Consider the following 24901-nt stretch of genomic DNA (forward strand, 5'->3'; position numbering starts at 1 on the left):
TATTTCCAATATAGAATTTTTACTATTGATTAGAAGTGTTTCTGCTTCGAATTTTGGCTTCCGCCAGACAAGTGATGCAAAATGTATTTTAAAAATCGGGAGGAAACTGCTGTCATATTTTATTTTATTTCCCTAATTAACAGGTGACTTTTTAGCCTTTTTGTAGGGATGTCTGTATGATAAAAATCTATACTTTTACAGCATCAGGTTTATTTGTTATCTAAAGCAGCAACGGTGTCCTTTTCAATTCAAATACTTGTGCTCTAAGTTTAATTAATAGAAAAGTTTTCTGTCGAATGCTAAACTTTGAAATACAAGATGAGTCAAGGAAATCGAATATAAAGAACATTTCTTTAAAATGTCTAAATAGGAGACCAGCTATAGAGCAAAACTGATAAATTTAAGTTGAGACTCGACTGAATAATTGTCAATGGATAACAAGTTATGCCTCGTAATTAAATTAAACAGTAGCATAAGCAAGTAATGAGAAACAGTTTAACTGAATATCTGTAAGCAAAAATAATTATTTGATTTCCATTAATGGACAGATATAAATTTAATGATAAATTGCAGTCATCAAATAATGCGCAAATTATGTTTATATTACATATTCCTAGTAAACCCAGCCAATCCAGGTAATTAAATGAGTTATGGGCCCGCACAGAACACATACAGGCGTATGAAATAATGGCAATACGTTCTTCAATGGTAGTTTAATTGGTATGTTGATGGTATTGAAAAGTTTATAACTTTAGCAGCGTATTTGCTGCAGAATCCGAAGTATTTTGAAATATCACTGTATATTTTCGAATAGATTGTTGAAATCCCCATATATTTCCGTAGAGAGGTATAAAAATGCTGGGGATCAACTCCGAAAAGAGCCGAAAATAATCAACTTAATAAAATTTTGAAAAAAATCCAACAAAATTAAGAGGGAACAATTACTTAAATCACAGCAATCTTTCTGGAAATGTTGGTCTTACTTTTGAAAAAAATATATCATTATTTTATTGTTATATTACAACTTGAATGCATGCCCATCATATTTCTATAATAGTCAATGAGCAGCACATTAATAACATCAAACCTTCCTTACAAAAATACTTTTTACCGCGCTTAAGAAGTTAAACTTTTTCTAAACATGATTTTGAAGAACAGTAGTTTTGAACCAATCATTTGCTGTTAACTTTAGCTATTTTATGTTGTTGTTTTTGTAAAATGGATAATATTTTTTGCTGGCAAATTGGTTCTAAAGAAAATGGGCTGTAATCAGGTACACCACAAAGTAAAAATAATATAAAAAAAGTGTTACATTAATGCATAACCTAAATATGACAATAGTCGTAACCAAATTCATCAAATTTTGCTCGCACACGTGATAATTTGTTGCATTATTCACAAATTACATGCCATTTTGGTTTCCAATTATTAAAAGCCATCATTAATCATAAACTCTCAAATGCCGCTCGACATACACTCTAATTAACCGATTCATCATTGAAACTGTATGATTTATCGAAATGACTGTCGAATTGACGACCAAATTGTACGTTTCAGGAGAGCCGATCGAATGAACACCAAGTGGTCCTGCGAAACATCGGTTTCAATTTATCCGGAAACTTCAGCTGCGAAGTAACCACGGACGAGCCCTCCTTTGCAGCCATTACTGTAATCAAAGATATGCTGGTCGTCGGTAAGTAAATTTGTGGGGCTTCTGTCTTCTCTTTCGGGTTTTAAGTTAATTATAAACCCAAATTATTTATAAATTACTTCTAAAATCCACATTTTAAAGCAGTAAAAATGTACCTATTTGTACTTATTAGAGTGGAAACAGTTGGAACATCCAAACGTAAAGGGACCAACAAAAGGTCATTAAGTATTCCAACATTAGAAATCTAATTATTTTGGTTCTCTACGGCATTTACAATAGATATGAGCCAAAAAATTTAATTTGAAATTTGGCGAAAGGATAGAAATGTACTTATAAAGGAACAAAAATTACGAGAGCAGATTTTACTTTCTGGGAGATATGTGCTTAAGTGGGCATAAATTGAAATTTCGTTCGTATTTCTGGAAAAATATTACAAAGAGCAGGACGCTTAGGAAAATCGCTGTCAGTTTATTATGAAAGTCGGATCGTTAGTAGATAGAATATGATTTCCATAAAGAAATGTTTTAAATTCTCGAATATTACATTGTTAAAATCTCGCCACCTGCCTTTGATGTTTAATTATACTAGGACTTTTATACTCATATCTACTTATATAGTTCTTTGTGATCTATCTGACGCAACGTGGAATGCTTAGAATAAATGGAATAAAAAAAAATGTTGAATGATGCTTGCAAATCGTACATTGAAATTGGCAAAATATTGCTTCTCTCAAATAATTCGGCTGGGTTCTTTACGTCGATATAATCCAGTCTGATCTGCTTATTGATGTTTGTTTCGTTCTAAAGTCTGTCAGTATTAATTTTTTTTCATTTTAACTCCTAATTGGCTCAGGAAACTCCAGTCATTTAGCGAGTCAAAGAAGTCATAAACATCAAGGATACCGCTTTGCCTTGTTTTGAGCTATGTGAGGCGCATTATTTACTATAGGAAAGGTCTTTGCGAGAAAGTGATCAAAACTATGAAATTCACAGGGCTGATTATTCTTCCTTCGTAATGCCGATGTTATTTGATAAGTGCTGAGAAGCCGTTCGATGATCCAGATATAACGTACTCAACTTTTGCCATTTGCTGTTAAATCTAATATTTCTTATCTATTACTTCTAATTTACACACTAATACATCTCGAGCCAGATATGTACGGTATCTATGGTGTGTTCAGCGGTATTTCATTGGTAAAGTGTTTTTTTTTTTTGATACACGACATATTCTCTCTAAAAAATCAGTTTTCTTTTAATAATAATTTCTCGAGTTTATTGTACTTTCAAAATTTTGGGAAGAACGTGGAATTTTGACCAAATTTCGGCTGTTGAAAAAGTATACTTACTACTTACTAGTATAGAACTGAATTATTGATTATCTAGTTCAGTACTCGTGAGGTTTTGTCCTCATGTGAAACCTGTAAAACTCTGAAGGAATATTGAAAGAACCTGTTATTTTGTACCAAAGGCTGGAAATATTAGCGATAATTAAAATGCTACAAAACTATTATTTGTGTCGAAGTTTTCGAAAAAATTGGTCTATGAGCTAGAGAGCTAGTGTTTTGTGACACAATAACTCGGCATGTGTTGCCAATGTTGTATTTATTTTCTCCGCGGAATGAGTTTATATTGCAAGTTTTATTCCATTTTTTGTTCAAACTTTCAACTTTGTTTTGTTTCCAACTATCTACATCGACTGGTCCTGTTATTACTAGTTTGATGCTTATGAAACTACCACCAACCTATTTGCCATTAACTTCGTTTCTCAATTATCAAAGTATTTTGTTAGCTGTCTCAAGTTTCATTTTTTTTATAAATCCTATTGGTTGGTCGCTGTTGCCCGTTGCGTTTTTTACGCTAATCTGTGACACCTGTGCATACATGCTTTTATTTTGATGGATTTAGGGTTGGTTGTTGCTGCATTAACCTGACTTTTCAGGCATCATATTTTTCTTCCTCTTTAATGTTTCTTATTATTGAATTAATATTTATTAAACGCATTTGCTCTTTGATCGACGAAGAATTCCAACGAGCCATATACACCAAAACAAGTCCAGAATGAAAATGCTGCAGTATCCAGAAGCATCCAAAGATTCAACGACTTCAGAGCTGAGACAATAACGAAGACAACAAGGAAAAAAAGAGAAGCTTACAATTAAACAATAAAGAGTGCCGAAAAGGAGGTAAGATCAACAAAGAACCGAAACTTTTTGAAACAAGTACACGTTGAAAACGACGAGCTCAGAACTGATATAAAAGAAGTGATGCAAGCATAGATACAGTAACTAGGAACCTGAAGAAGGTGTACTAAAGAGCGGAGGCGAATGTACCAGAAACCGCGCTTGAGGGGATTAAAAGGGCAATAAACCATTTAAGGAATAACAAGACCCCTGGTGAGATCTCCACAACGACCGAGTGTGTAAAATATGGAGGAGAACATCTATAAACTGCCATACTGGAGCTACTGCAAAACATTTGGACAACTGAAACCCTACTAAAGGAGTGGGCTGAAGGTTTCATCATCCTGATTCATAAGGAAGAAGACCGGCTGTCCTGTAAAAAATCTAAGGGAATAACCCTGCTAAATATAACATACAAGGTGCTATCAAATGTACTAAGAGAACGCATGTCCCCACATGCAGAAGACAACCTAGGGAACTATCAATGCGGGTTCCAACTCCAAGAGATGCAAAACAGATTAAAGATTCACTATAAGACAGCTCCTAGAAAAAAGTTGGGAGTTTCACAGAGTGGCCCAACAACTTTTGTAGATTTCCACCAGGCATACGATAGCATTACTACCGGAAGTATCTGGCAAGCGTTGGAAGGCACAGGGGTACCAAAAAAGGTCATAAAAGAAACCAAGTAATGCGTAGAAAACTGTAAAGCCGAAGTTTAGAAGACATGTTCCAGGAAAGAACAACACGGAGACATTATCTATCAACAATAGCCTAAAACAAGGCGATGTATTGTCACCATTGCTCTTTAACATAGGGCTGGACATGGATATCAAAGAAACGAAGATTGGTCTGGAAATATTTCCAAATAAAGGCCCAAAAATGATCTTGGCATTGCCGACGACATTGATACGGGAGTACGATAGAAATTTTCATGGACATAGAGAAGGAGAACAAGAAGGTAGGGCTCACGATCAACGAGGACAAGACCAAATATATGCATACCAAACGGAGAGCAGGAAGGGACATAATAGGACAACAAATAACCATGGACACCTATAATTTCGAATGCGTAAAACAATTTAAGTACCTAAGAACAGTCATAACCTCGGATAACGATATCAGTAGCAAAATAAAAGCAATAATTCAAAAGGGCAATAAATGTTTTTTTCGCCTTATATGAACTGCTTAGGTCCCCACTTATCTAGGAACTCTAAAATATGAATATATTTGGCAGTAGTCATGCCAAGTGCGATTCGGAAACATGGACACTGACGAAACAGAACTAACTAGTGGTAAGACGCTTTGAACGAAAGATGTTGTGGAAAAATTTTGGGCTTACAGTAGATAAGAAAACGGGTGTCGAAGAAAACAAATGAGGAGCTCAAGAACAGGCACAAAAGACAGAGTTTAATAACACAAAGCACAAAGACTTAGATGGACCGGACACGTACAGAGATCGCCGAATGAACGTCTTTTGGAAGACTTTAGGACCTTTAGGAAGACCAAGGCTCAAATGGAGGAACAATATCAGGGAGGGTGTAGAAAGCTTGGGAGTACGAGACTGGAAGGAAGTTGCGTTGGAGAAGAATAGATGGAGACGAGTCGTAGATGCAGCTAAGATCCTCGAAGGGTTGTGACGCTGCGAGAAGTAGATTTGCGCTTTCAATCGTTATTTCTCCAATTTCGTTTTTGGTATTTTTATTGTCTTCAAGTATATTGAATGAAATACTGTAAGTTTTCGTCATTTTTGTAGAATCTGTACACTCATCCTACTGTCCAAGTATTCGCGGTTGTTTGCTCTCGTCTTTATCGGCTTCCGCTTTGTCAAGTTGCCCAAATAAATTTTGCGAGTTGGTCAAATCACTCTTCAGTATCCTGCTTGTTTACTTGCCTATGTAGCTTTCATTTTTTATTGTATGCTTTATGATTTTTTTGTTCTTATCACTTTTTGCCTCAATGACTCGAATGACTGAGGCTTTCAAATTCCGTCTGTAGCGATTTCATTGAAACAGTGCTAAGAAACAAATGCGTCTCTATCGCTGTCATCAACACGAGTATAAAATATATTTAAAGCAGTTAATGGTCTGATTCGTCGTTCGATCAAGATCGAATATTCGATGTCCACATCAGGATAAGAACTTTTAAAGATCAAGATTGTCACTGTTGTTAAAACACTGAATTGTTATAATTTTTATGCTGAATAAAGCATTTTATATAAGCGTAATTTAAACATGAAAGGACATTAGACAGTAGCAGAGAGACACGTACTCATACGAAGTTTAAAATAAATCAAAACTAAACTAGATAACACAATTCAAATTCAATATAAATAATCCTGTTGCCTAAGATATAATTTTTGTCTCTTATTCTCATTTTGTAAAAAAATAGAATATTTCTCAAATGAGCGTTTAAATTTACAATACCTTTTTTAACATTTTGTGTGAAGTTTGATACTAAATGTAAAGCTTTAATAATACCACTGACCCAGAAATAGGAGTTTGGCACTAACTGTTTATAGATATTACTGCAACTTATCATTTCCTACGACAGTAGTAGTAGTTAGTAATCCGCTTTTTTTCCTAATGACTACGTCAAACATAAAATAAAAATCAACAAAAAATTATCACCATGTCGTTCTACAAATAAACAATCCGAAAATCCCAATGGATAGCTTTATGGGTATTGGCACAATTGGAAATACCCACATTAGTGCAGCGGGTGATTTATTGCCAGCATCAGCATATTTTGCACAACAATAAAAGTCACTCACATAAGCATACAAATTAGATTGTTTGAAAAATACCGTCATTTTTCAACCAACGTATTTTGAGAAAAATGCTCAAGTGGTTTCATTTCAACGTAGCTTTACGAAGTCACACCTAAGTCAGACCATTCACAGTAACACACATTTTTCATTGTAGTGGTCAGAATATATGCATCAACGCATAAAGAATAATAATCTAAAAATGTATTTTAGATGTAACTTAGAAGGTTTAAAGAGATTCATAAGCGCATTTAGGTTATATCACCACACGAAAATTATAAATATGTATTTAGTAACAGATTTGGTCTTTCATTATCAACGACTGTTTGAAAGTGTTGGAATAATTTTAAAGATTCATTCAGTGCCCTCTATCTGGGAAAAATATAGGTCTAAGAGTGCTTCAATTAGAGTAGTTTATTTTCATAATTAAGTTAAATACATAATAATATGTGAACCTAAAAGAAATGTTTGAATTCTCAAGGAAAATAAATTTGTATACCTGTCTGAATTACGAATATGAAAATTACCAAAAATATTACTAAAACTTCTTGTAACAAAAATTGGGAACAACGAAATCATAATTGTTCATGTAGTGCTTATAGTTATTGATTTTCACCTGTGAATCTGTCCGTCTTTATACATAGCTAAATCAAATGAATTAACATGTGAAATTAAGCTGTAAATAAAGAAGACAATTTTTTAATAGATCTGTGATTTCTCATTTATCATAGATGAGGAGAGATATAGAAGGAAAAAAGGAAGATTGATCGGTTTCCAACATAGTTACAAGTTTTAACATTTGAACAGCACAATTTATAAACTAAAAGATTGCCGTTGTGCTTTCCCTATACACATTTATAGAAACGTGAAATAAGGTCCCCAAATATAATAATATTGAGAAATAGAATTAATAATATAATCCAAGTAATCTTCCAAGTTAAAGAGCTTCAAGTAAGCCTTGGTAACCACTCAATAAAAAATGTTATTTTATATTCATCCTGGAGACATAACACCGGCAAAAATGTTAACTTTTACGTGTTAAATATTTATAGAAAAATCTGCATTTGCAACATGTTCGTTTAGGCATTCATTCTAAGATTTTGAAATTAAAATGAGTTTACGATCCGGCCTGCTCCCTCTACAATGTGAAACAATTACACGAAAAAAGGTATGAAATGTAAAAACCCGTTAATTGTGTAATTAACAATGAAAAAATACAGATAATATTAAATTGAATTGACAAAATTTTAACTCCCATCAATTTTTTATTTAGTTTTTGTGTGCCTATATTCGATCATTCCTTTATTTGGGTACATTGGTCCAATTAGGTTTCTTTATAGGGCCCTATCCATTTGCCTGATTAATTGCTCACAGTTTATTTGAAAGTTCCAAAAAACTATTGTCCAAGAGGTTTAAAAACTATTAGGAGCTCAAAGTAGTCCTGGTAAAAAAATGAATCAACCACGTTTCCAATTTTTGATATCAACCCTGCATACATTCACGTTAAAGTCGTGCTGGAACGACTGAAGACTGGTCTCTCTAAGGTTTTCTGAGCACCACTGTGACACTTTGGTGATTTAAAGTTCTATTTCGGGTAAAACTGGTTTAAGATGCTTAACAAATTGCTTGTAAAAATGCTGATATTGCTTAATGGGTTTAAACAGCCAGTGTCAGAAAATTAGTCTCGAAAAATCATCAAGAAGAAGATCGTATGTCCCGGTTGCACATGGTAAGCACTGTTAATGTCTTACTTAAAACAACTTAAAAACCAACTTGCTTGAGATGCAACTGTCAATAATTTTGTTTCAGTTTATGGTTTAAATTGTAACAGAAGCAGGTTGCATCCAAAACTATTTTCAATTTTCAAATCTCAGAAACGATGGCTTAAAGCAACATTTTTGGAAATCATTTTTTTCTGTTGAAACGATCAGAAAAAGTAAAACTACTTATAATTAGATTTTTTACATATTCAGTGATGTAACAGGCAAGAGCAAAAAATCATCGATAAGATCATATTGTTTTCTTGTTTTGCAACAAAAGTTTTATTAACTAAATTCCATTTCACTTTTGACGCTTCTCGAAAAATATTTAAAAAACTCATTTTTAACAAGCGTGGAGCTTTCAATAGCACAAACAACAAATAAATTTTGTTTAAAACAAAATTTTCCTTTTCATTCTCATCACTGTGCCGACAATGCCGTTTTAGAGTTCTGGAAATTTCAGATTTGAAACTCTCTGTACATGAATTATTCCTTATTCACTAACTGAATTTAAGGCATCTGTGGTAGTTTGCGTATCTGAATTCAATAGGGGCGGAAAATATAACGTTTGAATGCAGACAGATACATGCTACTAATACCTCGATTGCGATCCTTGGCATTCGTGATGTGCATTTTGTTGATTCCAATGTAAACCGCAAGTTTCCAAATTTTTGTTGCAAAAGCCGTTGAATATATGTAGATAGTATTTTTGACTGGTAACTGAAATGTTCACATCTTTGCTTCCTTAAGATTTCACGGTTTTAAAGATTAAAACCGTAGTAACTGCGATGTTAATATGCTTAATTGAGTTACTTTTAGTCGTTCGGAATTGGTAAGTTTTAACATAGCGACTACCATTATCATGACATTCTAAAACTAAAAGTATTGAGGCCGAAATCTATCGACAGCTCCCTACAACGCTACTACTTATTGGAATTTCCCAAAGGCTATAAAATGTTGTCGCTTAACGGAAAAGTTTCCGCCACCTTAAGCATAACACAATAAATTATACACTTTGTTACAGTTTTGCCGAAAAGCCCTCCAAGTCTAACTACGGATAAAAGTTTCTACGAGGTTGGGGATGTGTTGAGAGCAAACTGTAGTTCGCCGCAATCCAGACCAGCTGCCACCCATACCTTTATATTAAATAATATCGTGGTAAGTACTGGCAACATATTTCAAACTTAATATGAATTACTCGTATCAGGGAGGGAAGTCAAAATATTAGGGTCAAGTGACTTTTTATCACATTACTCTGTGGGGTTAAAGTTATATGTAAAGCGATATTTTAACTAAAATTGCGAGTATTTGCTTTTGTTGGCCTACAACTATCAAATTTTAATTTAGAAATTAAACTAGAGTTAGTTCTACTTCTCCAATAAAATTATCCGCAGAATACGAGTTTCCATTTGTTTAATGAATCAGACGATTACATCCGGTGTGGTACGAAAGTATGGAATAATCCAAATAAATCGCAATCCGCGCACCGGATTTGTATCAAACTTGCTTGAACTTGAGTTTTAAATTGCACTTAATCTAATTATGCATACGACATTGTTTTCAAGTCTATTTTTTTTTAATGTCAGGAATTTAATTTACTTCATTTATACGATTTTCGTATACAATTTATGCGATCTTAGCTGACTTCACTAACACATAGAGGTGGGATAAACGGTTATTTTTCTGTAACAAGGTCACAACGTTCCAAAAGGAACAGGTTACATTTAAAATTTTTCATTAAACATGCGCAATGGTGATGATGGGAGAAATAGTAATGACAAATAATGATTTAGTTTATTAAAAGAATAGTACTTAAGCTTGCCTGCTTAAAGAACAAAAGAACTGACAATAAACTAGGTAAAATAAATACATAAAAACTGATTAAATAAAATATACGATTTATTTGAAGAAATGTTTAAAAATTTAATTTTCATTTAATAATGAATTAACGTTTAAAAATAAAATTTGTTGCAGATGCTTTTTACTGTGTTCGAAGTATTACCCGAGTTACTTTTGGTACCACCAAAAATACTTTTAAAAAAGATGTCGACCTTACAACGTCTATATAACTAACTTTCATTTCATCTTGTGACTGAATTTATATCTAAAAATGGCAAGCTTGCTTAAATGCAGGTGCACATTCTGCTTACAACATTTATTATTTTACATTTCAACTGTGATGGAATTTATGTCTTAGACTCTAAATTTGGTCATAGCTCATATGCAACTGTACATTCTGCTTAGTTTGCATAGGCATATACATCTCGAGCGAAGTTTATTAATGAGAGAAATCCCTTTTTTAAGATCTATTACAGAACGTCAGAAAACTAAATATTTCTAGACTAAAAATGCTGAATCAATATCTGATCCATATCTGAACGATTATGGATTCTGGAGAACGGAACAGTAATTCTTATAAACGAAAAGTGATAAACACAATAATCAAGACAACACGCCACTATACATATTTTCCGTTGAGAAATGGTTACTGAAACTGCTGCAATTGGATGGAGCGCTCGACGATGCCGCATCTGTTATGTGCTGACGCGAACCACTTTTTCTGTTCTATGAGACGGTTCCAAAAAACGTTTAAATCGGCAAACGGCTGCGGCTAGTGCGAAGTGCGCACAACTGTTTAGGTTTTTATGTTTTATGAGACGGTTCCAAAAAGAACGGTTTAAGTCGGCAAACGGCTGCAGCTGGAAAGATTGCTCGACGTTGTCGCATCGGTTCTGTGCTGGTGGGCACCGTCGTTACGGTTTTATGAGAAGGTTCCAAAAACAACCATTTAGCTAATCGGTAAACGGCTGCAGCTGGTTCGAAGTGCGCTCGACTGTTTCGGTTTAATGATACGGTTCCAAAAAGAACGGTTTAAATTGACAAACGGTTGCAGCTAGATAAATGCTCGACGGTGTCGCATCGGTTCTGTACTGTTGCCAACGGCTTTTTCGGGTTTCTGAGACGGTTCCAAAAACAGCCGGTTAAATCTGCTAGCTGTAACTACGGTTTCAGGTTACACGTTTCTAACAATGTTATTTTAGCGGTTACGTTAAATACCGACCATCCCTACTAACACATTATCAGTTCGATTTATTACCAAAAACTAGCTCAAAACAGAAAATTCAAAGTTCTAATGTGTCAGGTATCTATAACAAGTAACCTTTCGCCTATTGGCATTTTAAGATCTAATGCATTAAAATAATAAGTTTTGACTGACATTTTCTTAGTAACTTTAAATATTAAAAGAAACTTTCAGGAGTGTTTAGAGGAATGTTTAGAATTTCAAACAAAACTGAATAATCGCGAAAATATTACAGTTTCAGTAGGAATCCAACAATGGCTGTATCAACCTATATGACAGTGACGTCACTATTTCAGACGTCATATTGAAATGTACTCATGTCTGAGATTAGTTCGAAAGAATGTCTTTCATATTGGGCTGTTGCCAGCTTGAGCGTTTGTTGGCGGTGATTTAAAAATATTAATTTCTGTTGAATCATATATTTTTGTTAGAGCGCAGTTATATGTAAATTTATAAAACTATCTCTATTTTTCGCTGTACATGAATTGGACTTTAGTCATTAATATTGCTTGATCTAAGTGCATAAATTAATTTTTTTTGTCTACCAATTATAAGAATATACAAAATAGAGGAACTAAAGGATGGTGTTGAAAATATGAGCAAACTGAACTGTTTTGGGCCCTTGAAATTTTGTCAAACATTTTCGACGTGCGAAAATAACAGATACAAAAATATGTATGGAGAAATTGAAATTATATCTTGGAAAAATTTACAGAAACTGCTAGCACTCGCCAAGAAATTAAATCAGTAATTTTCATATTTTTCCATACTTCCGCGAATTGTAACAATTTGGATTGTTGCTGGCCGGTTATCTCGTCGTAATGGCATTAAAGAAAAATTAGATTAGTTGTCCGGAAATTAATTCCCAATATTTTTATTATTGTTAAATTATTCACCAAGACCGGGAGCTTATGGTAATTCTTCTCTCGTTTCAAATGATTTCGTGCATCTGCTGTGAAAGTGTGCATGTGTCAATTATTATCATTTCTAGATACTTTTTAACGAAATAAATCATCGGCTATGATGGGGAGATATTGATAACTAGGAAATTTGAACATGCAATATAATTTGCCGACGCTTCGATCAACTGAAAATTCCATCAATAATCCTGCACAATTTGAACTGTTGAGGAATAGCAAAATAAATTGGAAAAATAGATACTTAGAATCTAGTTATAATACCTATATTATGTCAACTAATTTGATTTGAGTTACGTAAAAGTCACTCAAAGAACATAATTTATATCAATTTGGAATGAAATAGCGGTTGCTTTTTTGTTAATTACTAGTATAGGGAATTTAATAGCGATTTGTCCAACTCCATACAAAAGTAAAATATTGTTAACTGTAACAAAGGTTTAATACCAATTTGATTACGTTCTCTGAGCAATGTGTGCAATAATTTGAAAATGGAAATTAAAATTCAGCTGAATATCTACTCATTACACTGCATTTTAAATATTAAATACTTTTTCAAAAATTGCCCGTGGGAATTAATTAATGCTGATCGATGATTTAAATAAGAAAAAATTGCATAATCAATTACCAGGAAAATCCTGGAATAATTAGAAATATTAAAAAGCTACATGATTGTTTCAATATTTGACCAGATACCTCTAGCGAAGTATAAAAACAAATCATTTGTTTCGGCTATAAGCCTCCAAACCTGTGTAATCCTGCAAAATATGTAGAACATGGTAATTACAATTTGTTTTAAACATTAGCAGCTAATGGAGTTTTAAACATAAATGGGGATTTCGAATATTTGCATAATGTGTCTGAACGGTCTTGGATAACATCGTTATAGTTGCTTATCCAAATCCGTTCTTACATTTTCCATTTTAAGACAAAATCGACTGAAGAGTCACATTTGTTACCAGAAAACTTTTTCATCAACCTTCTGTTGTCTTTCTGTTCGTACTTTAGTCACCATTACGAGAGTTTGTATATTATCAATTTATATCCGAAACTTTATGAAACACGCAATTTAAGACTTTGAAATTGAAGAAATTTTAATCTGATCATGTCGAATGAAGGTAAACATTCACGTGAGTAGAAAACTTTATCTAATATTTCCTAAAAACAAATAAGAGTTTTATTGCGGAACGAAATCGAACATTGACTCTGCCGAGATAGAGATAAATATAATATAATTACCAAAGAAGGCATTAGTGGAAAACAAAAATACGTTTTTGTTGTATCAGAGTGTAAGCACAAAATAAATGCAATTATTACAGTAAGACAACATTCACTTCAGSGTTATTACGTTTTTCATCATCTGTAAGTTGTACCAGTCAATCAGATTGCACTACAACCAAGAAATAGCACCGCCGTAAGATTGCATTTTTGGTAAATTAATGTAAATGAAGAGTTCCTTATGTATGCAGAAATTAATCTACTAYGATTAAATATAATTATTTATTGTATAATGTCAAGCAATAATTTAAAAATATACTCTAATTATAGATTACGACCTCATAAATAAATATAAATCATTAATGAAAAAACCATAATAGTATAATTTGCAGATAAGGATTCGCAAACAAGATAATAGTTAGTTAGAAGTTAACAATTTTTAGTTAGAAGCAGAAGTAATTAATCGTAGCAATTCTTGGAGTTATAGCTGATTAAGTACTCAGTAAATGGTGAGTAGTTGTTCTACTAAAAGAAAAAAAAAGGAAGAGTCAATGATCGGAACAAAACATCTTTAACAAATTCGGTTTAGTTGCTCTTTCTTAAATGGATCAGTAATTATTTAATCAGCAAAAGACGAATAATGAAGAAATATCCATTTAATGAATAGCGGTTACAAGTTTTTGAGAATTGGCTTAAACAAGAAAACATTTTTTTAACAAGTATATAAATAATAATAAACGCATTTATTGGAAGTATGTTGCACATTTTGATCAATAGATGTAAATTCACTATAAATAGAGTACAGTGTGAGAACTTAAAAAAAATAAACAGTTCAAAAGTTTCTACAACTGCAAAACACAGATCTATCTCTGATGGTGGCACGGAATGCTATTATTCATTGAATGATTCTATGAACCAAAGTACAACCCAAAGTTTGATTCAAAGACATCCGTATAAAAAAGGTCTAGGCTATTTAAAACTCGACACTTCGGAAATTAAGGTTTTAAGTTGTTATCATCCATCTTCCCGTTGATAAATCACGGTTGCATTCCAGATTGAAATGTGATGGGGCCAATCAGTCAAACGTTGAATTTTGTTCTTAATTCGAAATCTCGTTGCCGGGCTCCCCTTTTAAAAACAACAAGGAAAAATATGTTCATATTTAATATAAAGGCTGTAGCTTCCAATCTCGTGGTTTTTTAAATTAACGCTTTCAATTATTTACAAAAGTTTCAACAAAACTATTATTTTGGTATCCAGTAGCCTCGTGAACCAATTTTAAAAGTCCGGAACTATTCAATTAAACCCAATTGAAAAATATTAGCAATACATGCAAGTAGATCACTGAACACTTTTAATTGTTTACACTGTAAACTTTACAGTTTGAGTATAATCATAGATTAATTATCCTTTCGGGGTGCTAAAAACGCAYCAGTAACAACAGCTCATATAGCTATATTATGTTAGCTTTCTCATCAACTCAAATATCCTCAACTCATCATATCGGTTAACGTCGTTAAAACTCTTTCCAGAAGAATGACCTGGTAATCTCTGACTCTATGCAGATAATAATATGTTAAAGCAGTATTGACCAATACGAATAATATGATTTTATTGTCTGTCTCAACACTACTGCCAATGAGTTTAATTCAGAAATTTTGATCAATTCACTGCTTGATAGCACTGCCTTAATAAAAGTAAATTGGTTGAGTTAATGGCACAGTCTCCTCCAGTTTAAAAAAGTGCGTATCGAAAACGTGCCAATACCATATCGAGTGACAGAAATCAATTGCTGCTTCAATTTTATTCGTTCACTTTTAATGGGATATCAATAAACAACACACAATGGTTTCTAAAACCTTTTAAGTCGGTAAATCGATTGAGCTGTAAAAACAAAGCGACAAAACGCTGGCTGTGACCATTTGTTTTTCTCGTAACTGCTCAATTATTTCCAACAATTTATTCCAATTAACTCTCCTGTGCTGGATTGCCCCCTCTGATGAGACAAACGAAGTGAACGATGTCTAATAAGATGTTTATTTCTGCTTCTATCTAGGTATGACTATTTGGAATTAATTAATAAACTCTTACAGTTTTTAATGTTACATATCGGGTTCCCTGCTAAACTCTGTCCAAACAAATGTGGATTCAACTAAATTATAATTTTAAGAAAAAGTTGAAAAGTTTTAAAAAAATAACTGGACGCTTGCATCTCTTGCTGCCACATTCAAAGGAACAGAATTAAGGCGGAAACATTTTATACCGCCACACGACTGAGATTCCATAATTATTTAAGGTAGTTTACGGTTTCTTCTAGCAGAAACATTACCTTAAATTCCTTTGATTTGTGTAATTACACATCGGCCCTATCTAAACTGATTCTATAGCGTTTGGGTTTCTTCTTGTATACCATTTAAGCGTTGACGTGGGTGGCTGCGGTTTTCATGCCCACGAAAGAAAGATAAGTAATAAATCCCACGTACCCCGTTTTAATAATTCCTTTGTGCCTTTATTCGCCCAAAAATTCATACTAAACCGTGACAGCTAAAAGTTTAGTTAGTTTATATTCAAATTACACACATATAAACTAAGCTCCCCTAAATCATTGCATGTGAACCCAATGCTAATACTCATTATTTGATATAGAGAGCGATATTATTTAGAACAATAGGCACATGCATATTGCAATATAGACCTATAATAATTTTTGATCTGGCACTAATTAAATCTTCACTGCCAAATTTGCAGCTAATATTATCCATTGTGCAATAAATAAGTATCCCAAATTAGACTAAAATTCGATTAGTGCATGTCCACACAAAACTTATTCAGTAATACCCCGATACATAATTTGAAATTAAAACTATTTGTTGCAGAACTGCACATACGCATAGTTTTGCATATTTTAAGGGTTTCACCTATTTAATTGGTTCACGTGATTTTATGGCGATGGCAAAATAGAAGTATTAATTAAGTTTGTTTAGTACAGAACCGGAGGGCTCTGAAAATGATCTTCAATCTTTTGAAGGAAAACAGAAACATGAAAATAAATTAGGGTGGTTAAACGAATACCAAAAATTCAGCTACCTAATAAAAGTCTCAAAGAAAAAAAAATGGATTGTGTTCAATTTAACATCCGTCGTATGCATAATATGGCTCAACAAAACTTCAAATAATTAATATTTTTAACACAACATTTTGCTAGCAGTGCATATTGCCGTCAGACACAACGTAGTCGGTGCCTTTATATTAAGAGAGGAATAACGCGATTTAATGCGTCTTAATAATTGAGGCTCTACTGGAAAAATCTATTACATACGTTAAAATGGCAACCAGACCTTTCAGAAATATGAAGCGTAACATTTAAGGCGTAAAAACAGATTAATAAGAAAAGCCATTAAATTTCCTGTTAAAACAGGAAATTCAATTCGAATTCACTAATTTTTTATTTAATTATTGATAGTAAAGAAGAACGTTTTTAATAGTAGGTAAATAAATTTACCATTTATAACTTTAACTCATAACTCATCGGTTAATGAGTTATGAGTCATTTATTAAAGGGTTACGAGCCCGAGACTGGAATTTTCACACCTAAAAAAAAGGTTTCCAACATTTTTTCTTAGTAACGTTTTACTACTTTGTTCAGACAACTAAAAAAGTAATCTAGATTTTCCTAACAACACAACTGAGTCAAAAGAAAGTCGACGAGTTCTCTTGTAAAATCGATCTGCTAATTTTTTTGCATAAAAGGTTCAGTTTGCCAGTATTTTACGGTAAAACGTTAGTAAAAACGCGGTTTTCTGTTTAGACAATATTGTTTAGAAATATTGACCTCCCCATTTTTTAACAGTTTTCCAAATAAATGATTCTAAACTTTCGCTTTTTCAATTCGGGAAAAATGTTTCGAAAAAGACCCAGAACTAATTATTATGGTTTTGTCCATAATTCGAAGCKGCAAAAAGTTTTCGAAAAATGTCTGCAAAGCGGTTAAAGAGGCGAGTGTTCCAATAAAAATTGTCTTACAATTGTTCACAGAAAATACCCCAAGATTGTTAGTATTTTAAGTAAAACTAAAAGATAATGCTATTTTTGGGTTGAAAGAATTGATTAATAGAAACTTTTTTTGTAAAAAAAAACGTTTTTGTAAAATTTTTACAAAGCCATAAATTTATCTTGTAATGTTTCGCGTAACAGACCTCCAGATCGTCAGTACTTTTAAGCGAAACTCTACAAAATAGATCGCTTTTGAATAAAAAATAAAGCAAAAAAATTAAGTCAAAGCTAAAAACCCGCATTTAAAAAAAACTCTACACTCTTCAGAGGTCTACAGTCTACAGTAAACTTTCGCGTATTTCATAAAAAATTATTTTATTTTAGTTCCAAATTCGACACTGGAAAAGGATTTCACCTTTTTTTCGCGAAAATACCGTACGATTGTCAACATTTTTAAGTGAAACTGAGGAAATTGAGCATATAGAAGAAAGAGTAACTTGGCTAACACTGGAAAAATCTGAACTTTGAAGAACTTGAAAGAAATTTAAAAAATATTATTGAGAAATAGCCCTTCTAAAAACAAGTAAAAAAGTCATCAACATTTTCCCGGCAGCGGAACTGAGTTAGTGCGCCGGTGCGATAAAAAATTCAGGCCCAGGCTTATTATGTATAAGTATATAAAATCGTCTTGTTGCTTGTATTTTTTAAATTGTTGTGTGATTGCTGCAATTGTTGATTGTATTTTTAGAAAACACATTCACTTTAAGCGAGTAAATATATACTTATACGCTTGCTACATTTCATTCTAGATTTAAATTATATAACGTTATTGCATTTTTTGCTACAATGTTTAAATATTGTGAGAAGGGATGATTGATTGTGAATGGGCCGATGAGAGGCTCGAATAATGCTTTTTCTAATTCTAATAATGCTAACTCCGTTTTTATTTTGGACACAACAGGTACCACTTCAATGCAGTTTTCAATTTTCAGCTAACAAACAAACCCCAGCTATCAGCACATTTCTGCTTCTGATAGGTCAAAGCCCCAAAATTTCCGACTTCACCTGGGTATTAGGAAATTTAATAGCTAAATTGAGTTGGTTCAATACTTCTATGCAGTCATGTTTCAACATTATGATTTCTGCCTTTACTGAAAAGTGTTGAGACTCTAAAATCGAATTAATTAACTCTTACACAAGTGTGCCGCTTGATAAAGTTTCCTTTGACCATCCACCGAATTAAATGACTTCCACCCTTTCCTGCAAAGCGACTTCCGCTTCTCAACTTTATATGACGTTAAATAAAAGGAGATTTAATATCCTAGATGGAATTTTGAAGAGCTACTTGTTTGTAACATTTTCAATTTAATTTTACGGGTTTACCTTAAGCGAGAAAAATGCCTCCATCATCTTTTATCCAGCAGCAAGTATTGATAAATGGAATTTCTATAGGTATACGTCATAGAAACATATGCATTTTTGGTAAACCACGTAAGTAATAACACTTTACGTTGTCGGTACTGGATAATCGTATTATAGAAAATAATCACAAAGTTACACTTAAGATACAGTTGCCGCAAAATGGGGCAAGTGTATATGAAATACAAGGAAATATGTTTGATGGTTATTTTCAATGAATTGTTCACTACAAGATGATGCAAAATTAGCGCCGATTCATTTAAGGAGTTAGACAAGAATACAAAAAAATCAGTGTGTTTGTCCAAGTCGTCAGTTCTGGAAATCTCAATATTGCATTTGCCATCAAGCAGCATTTTGAGATACCGGGTCTATGACTAATCGTACAATCGAAACATTTGCGAGACATGCTTTAACTTAACATATTTTTTTAATTGAAAATATGTATATTTCTCTATCCTTGTTAAGGCGCTAGTAAGGTAAAGTTCTTAATACCACTTCTGTTCGACTTTTTTTTATCTGCTACAATGTCGTGTGTCAAATCCATCTTCATGAGAATAAAAATCAATACTAAAATCTCCACTTAAAATGAATGGTTATTTATGGTAGTTTTGGCCAAGTGAACTGGAACCTTAAGGCCTTTGAATGCGAAAGGAGCGAATGATCCAATTTATACATACGAATTCGCATAAAGGACACTCGTCCACACATAATTCTTATTTCATAACTTTAATAATGATCTCTAATGGTAAAATAAACTCATAGCTTTAAACAATGATTTTTTTGGTATCTTAGCCACACTACCAATGTATGCTTCATTTCTAGCACATTAACATGATCATTAATAATTATTTGTGTATTTTTTGGTATGCGGTAAAGTGTTATGTTCCGTGTTTAGTTTAGTTAGTCACAAATAAAAACATTATCTATGCTATAATAAATTGTAAAAAGCTTTATAAATATTGCACCAAACCTGCTAATGGCAAAATAAAGTAAGATTGGATAACGAGGTTTCAACAAATTTTGAAACGGCTACTTACTTTAACATAATATTTCCATAAATTATTTCGCTGATGTATTTACTTATTGAAGCATCCCGTAACATATTAAGAAAGTATGAAAATAAAATATTGGAAAACAGTTAAATTTTCCAGCAAATGCAACGTCCGATGGAAAAAGAATGAGTTCCTGAGAGAGAGAGAATGAGAAAATGTTCCTGAAAACTGAAAAAGTAATTACCACTCATGCCTCCCCGCTAGACTTCCACTCGTAAATTTTATGGGTTATAGACATCAGGCACACTCCTATAAATTTTCGTTATATCGACTGCACTAGCTGTTTGGATTGACGATACGAACGAAAACAGTCTCAAGAAACATGCGATAAATCATTGATAAAGTATCACACAGAAAGTCTCCGATACAGGCATTGTAAATTATCTGATATTAATTTTTCGGTTTTGTTGATGGTATTTTCTAAAATGCTTGTCTTGCACGTTTAGCAAATGTGAAGTGAGTTATTGCATCCAACAGTTTAAAGCAAGTAAACACATGAACTGGTTTTGTACTTGATATGTGCGATTAAAATTAGTTTTTAGGAAATATCTGTCATTATTGAGTGTCTCATTACCATTTCTATTTAAGTACTTATTCAGAATAAATAATCTAGTGTTCACACAACTCAGCACACTTAATGGTTCGTTGTGACGGTTTCGAAAATTGGGGGGTAGTTTACTAGCAATAGTAAACCTATGATTTGGGTCAGTCGTTTGTTTGGGATTTCAACAGGAGTTAAACTACTTTGTATGTGAAGAGCTACAGCAGATGTGTCCCTTTCCAGTTTTAAAACCCGGCAAAATAGAATACTGTTTATGGGCACAAAATATTCCTATCATAATAATTTCACTAATTGTTAGCGCAGGATAAAGTTTTTAATTTTGCTAAGAAGTGTTTAAAGGTATGCGGGTATAAAATCCTCATTCGTTTCTTGAATTTCTTGTTAAACCACACACATGTGAAAGCAATAATAATATTTTAAAATTTATTTTATAAGCCAATACCTACTAAAGTTAGAACTACTAGTGTTCTAGTATACTCTTTGAGCTGACGAGTGAAATATAATTGTAATTGTTTTTGACCGAGAGGTACGCAATGATATACTTTAAAATAGCTTTCATTTTCATCCTTAGTGGTTTTCAACCCTGTACTTTAAGTACTGAAAGCTTTATTCGTATGCAAAAAATGTATCGAAATCTTCTAATTGGTCTATTTGTCATTGTTCTAGGTGTTTGATAAATCTGTAACCAAAAAGATTCCGGATAGAGATCTAATTCGAACGGAATCTTTTTTGGAGCTGGTCCTCTCTCCAAATGATTTCCACAACGGCCGATTAACTCTGAAGTGCGTGGCTCAAATGGGAGATTTATATCAGCAAGATACCGACATCACTTTTACCAACGTTAAGGATCCCATTCCAGCTCGAGGTAAGTTCATTTTTATTGCGTAATTTTTCGAAAGTTTATCAGACGAAAACGCAGAGAAAGTTCTCTGAAATATTACCCGAAATTTAATACAAGTTTTAATAAAATTTTCGTCGTAAAAATTTTGTTACCTCAAAGTTTCTCAACTTATTGCAGATTGTATTATTGATTTTCCTATAAAATGGACGGCGAATTCTTTTATGAAAGACTGCCTGTCAGCAATCATTCAAGAGTAAAATGGGATTAAGCAACTCTGGAGCACTTTATAAAAAGTGAGGAAGTTAATGTTTTGAACTCTTAATTTCAATTTAATTTGTAACGTTAATTTTAAGTTACATTTATTTGATAACTTGACATTTATTAATTAACTGATTTAATCCATGCTATGCAACTTAGTTAAATCTCGCTAGCGTTCTAGTTTTAATTTTATTTACGCTTTCCCAAATTTACCATTTATTAAATTAAATTCTCATATCTGTACCTCGATTGAAAATGAAAATATTGATTTATGAGCATCTCATCATCATTTAAATAAGCTGCAAACTTGGAGATTTTATATATTGGGACGAAGCTCTAATAAGCGGATCTGTTTTCTACTGTCTCACAAACTTTACTTGTACAGCTGAAACTTTTGATATTGTACTTCCACACGGTTGTATCAAGTTTTAATAAGCATTTCAATTACAAAGGAGGAGAGTCGAATATCAAAACAACGCGTTCCAAATTCTTGAATAAGCAATTCTTCCCCAACAAGTTTTATGCTGCTTTATTCGCACACCGAGAAATTTTAGAGAATTTGAAAATGGCGAAAGTTCAGTACATGCAACTAGTTACAACTCATTTTGAAGCTGATTGGGATCTAGTCAAAATTTTATTATGTTAAATTTCTCCAGAACAGTGAATGGGATGGAAATTTATATCGTGGAATCAAAATTCAATTTAAAAAACAGCAAAACAAGGATCTGTTGGATTGTTTTCGAAAAGTTGGTTTTACTTAATGAGCAAAGTCAAAATATAGCTACTGACTAATCGAATAATCTAAGCAACTATCGTAAATGCATTTACGATAGTTTAAGTAGAAATAGATGAGGATGTTGTTCTTCCAAAAAAGTATGTGAAAATGTTTGAATTTTAGATAAGTTTGAATTTTCAATTTTAAACCAGTAAACTTTATTCGAGTAAATCAAGTCTCCTCTTTGACTATTGCCGCTGCACCACTTTTAATCCAGCGACTTTATACTCTCTTTAGACTCCTCACAAAGGACATGATCAAACGCTCAAGTTCTTAAGCCTGCTTCTCTTTTCACCCTCAAGCTCAAATATACTCTCCACCCGATAATTAGTAGTTAATCCCGTTTTTCTGTGTTAATTGGTATAATTTTTTGTTGATTTCCCGATTTGCAAAAGCTGGGCATATAGAAGAAAAAAGAGGGCATATAGAGGAAAACTTTACATCTGTTTAAGTCCGAAGCTCTGACGAGATCTAGCACTTATTCAATTTAATTTTTTTCTTAAATTTATTTGTTATCAGTTTAACATTTTTCATAACTAATAATGTGTAAAATTAAGAAAGAACATTTCAAAGTTTGAAGTTAAAAGGTCAATGTCCGTTAGGTATGAAGCAATATTTGATTTTCATCCAGTCGGACTGGTTCTAATTTGAATAAAATATTTAATTTTGCTACCTTTAAGTAAAATGGACATGGTCTCAATCATAGACAAAATAATATTTTTCTTATCTGTTAGTGCGAGTCATCTTGTAATAGTATCCAACTGAAAATGCTCAATCACGAAGTTTAGTTTTAGCTAGCTAAGAACTTTACATAACTTACTTGATATCGTACTTAAGTCCTTATTTTCAAACTAATCAAGAATTCTCAGCGGGTGAGCCTGGTAAAAGATGAACCAAATTGCCAGAGAAAATGCACACTTCCTTAATACTGTTAGTTTCGAGTTTAGCACAATGCAAATGTGTTATTTGAGCAATTGGAGGCAAGCCATTAATATCTTGAGTAAAGTAGCGCAGGCTGATTAAACTTTTAAAATCAATTTCTGATCAGCGAAGTATCAAGAGAACAAATCAGAACACATCCCAAGCAGATTAAGTATTAAGAGAAATACTCTTTCAAACTTATCAAGGTTTAGTAAATAAGGCCGCAGAAGCGCTAAAACTGTTAGAAACTCTTAATGATCTGAATAAGATTTAATAAGACTTTGCAGGCTTTTAGGGCCGGTCAAATATCAGTTGAAACATTATATTGGCTTATAAGTTGTTCTTCTGTGTTGACCATAGTTGAATGCAGTCAGGTAACGGTTGAAATTGCTTTCCGTGGTTCTCTAGAAAGACTGATATCTCAACTGGACATATCAACTGGTGTCGCCGATATATGTATGGAGAAGATTGGGCCGAGGTGATGTGATGATGTATGAGTTTCGCCACATCATATTGTTCGTCTGTCCCAATCCCAGCTTCTTTTGGGTTCGGTAGTGTTGGTGCTGACTCTCCGTTTGAATCCACTAGGCGCAGTTTCATCAAATCTTGTAGACCCCAGATGATGAATCATCAATTTTTTTTGTAGTAAGGCTCTTTCAATTGCATTTTCTGGGTTTGAAGATGGTGATTAATGTGCGTTTTTAACACCCTCCCTATGGTGCCAACCACCTGGTGTTAGTAATGCAGACGAGCTAAGCACCCATTCTCAATTATTTGATTCTGTGATGCATTTCAGAATGACGCATTGGATGATTGTTGGAGGTTTTGCACTTATTAATAATATATATATGGATGAACTTCGACAACTATTTACCTACTCGTTCAAAGTTATTAGGTTCAATTCAGTCATTTAGTCAAAACACAATTCAGTTCTTTCCTTGTAGAGTGTCACGTGGGTATAACGGCGATTTTGAAACGTGTTCATAAGCAACGCCCGAATGGTCGAGCGTTATTCCATGGCGTGATTTAAGTGGACATAAAGTTATGGGGACGTTTAAACGACTATCTGTTTTAGTATTCATACAAGACCCACTTTATATAAGCAAAGAGAGACTCTCTTGTATGAGGAAAGGAACCAGTAAGTATGATACAAAATATACCGCCGAATTTCTGGGGAAAATAGTACCATTTCCCTTATTGTACAACTTGCCTTAAATGCAAAATAAATAATTTCCGATGACAGAAGTGAAGAGAAGTAGAAATAAACAGAGTCAAAGTTACTTTTCTAAATTGTCTAATCAGATTTTCAAGTGTTTTCGATGGTTACAAATTTGATTATGTGCTCAGCTTTAAGGCGGCTTTTGGAAGGCGACACCTGCAGCCTGCAGCAAATGCTTCGCTTTACAATCGCCCTAACTTCTGTCTGAAACATACGAATAAATATTTTCCAGTATATTATAAAGAAAAAAGTTATTCCTCGTTGGTACCCCTAAATTCAACGGTTTTTGG

General features: G+C 33.1%; 1 protein-coding gene across 1 annotated transcript in view; it reads left to right on the top strand.

Annotated features, from left to right (window-relative positions):
* Positions 1-1557: 1557 nt before the first annotated feature.
* The window catches only part of LOC125503274, a gene marked incomplete at its 5' end in the record, with an annotated part of 30667 nt that continues 7323 nt past the window's right edge, over positions 1558-24901 (top strand). The window contains 3 exon segments of the mRNA XM_048663339.1: positions 1558-1693; positions 9379-9512; positions 21264-21462. Of these exon segments, the coding sequence (XP_048519296.1) occupies positions 1558-1693; positions 9379-9512; positions 21264-21462 (469 nt within the window).

This window comes from Dendroctonus ponderosae, unplaced genomic scaffold (genome assembly GCF_020466585.1).
Source record: "Dendroctonus ponderosae isolate FM_Combo_2020 unplaced genomic scaffold, Dpon_F_20191213v2 Dpon_F_20191213_162, whole genome shotgun sequence".
Classification (NCBI taxonomy): domain Eukaryota; kingdom Metazoa; phylum Arthropoda; class Insecta; order Coleoptera; family Curculionidae; genus Dendroctonus; species Dendroctonus ponderosae.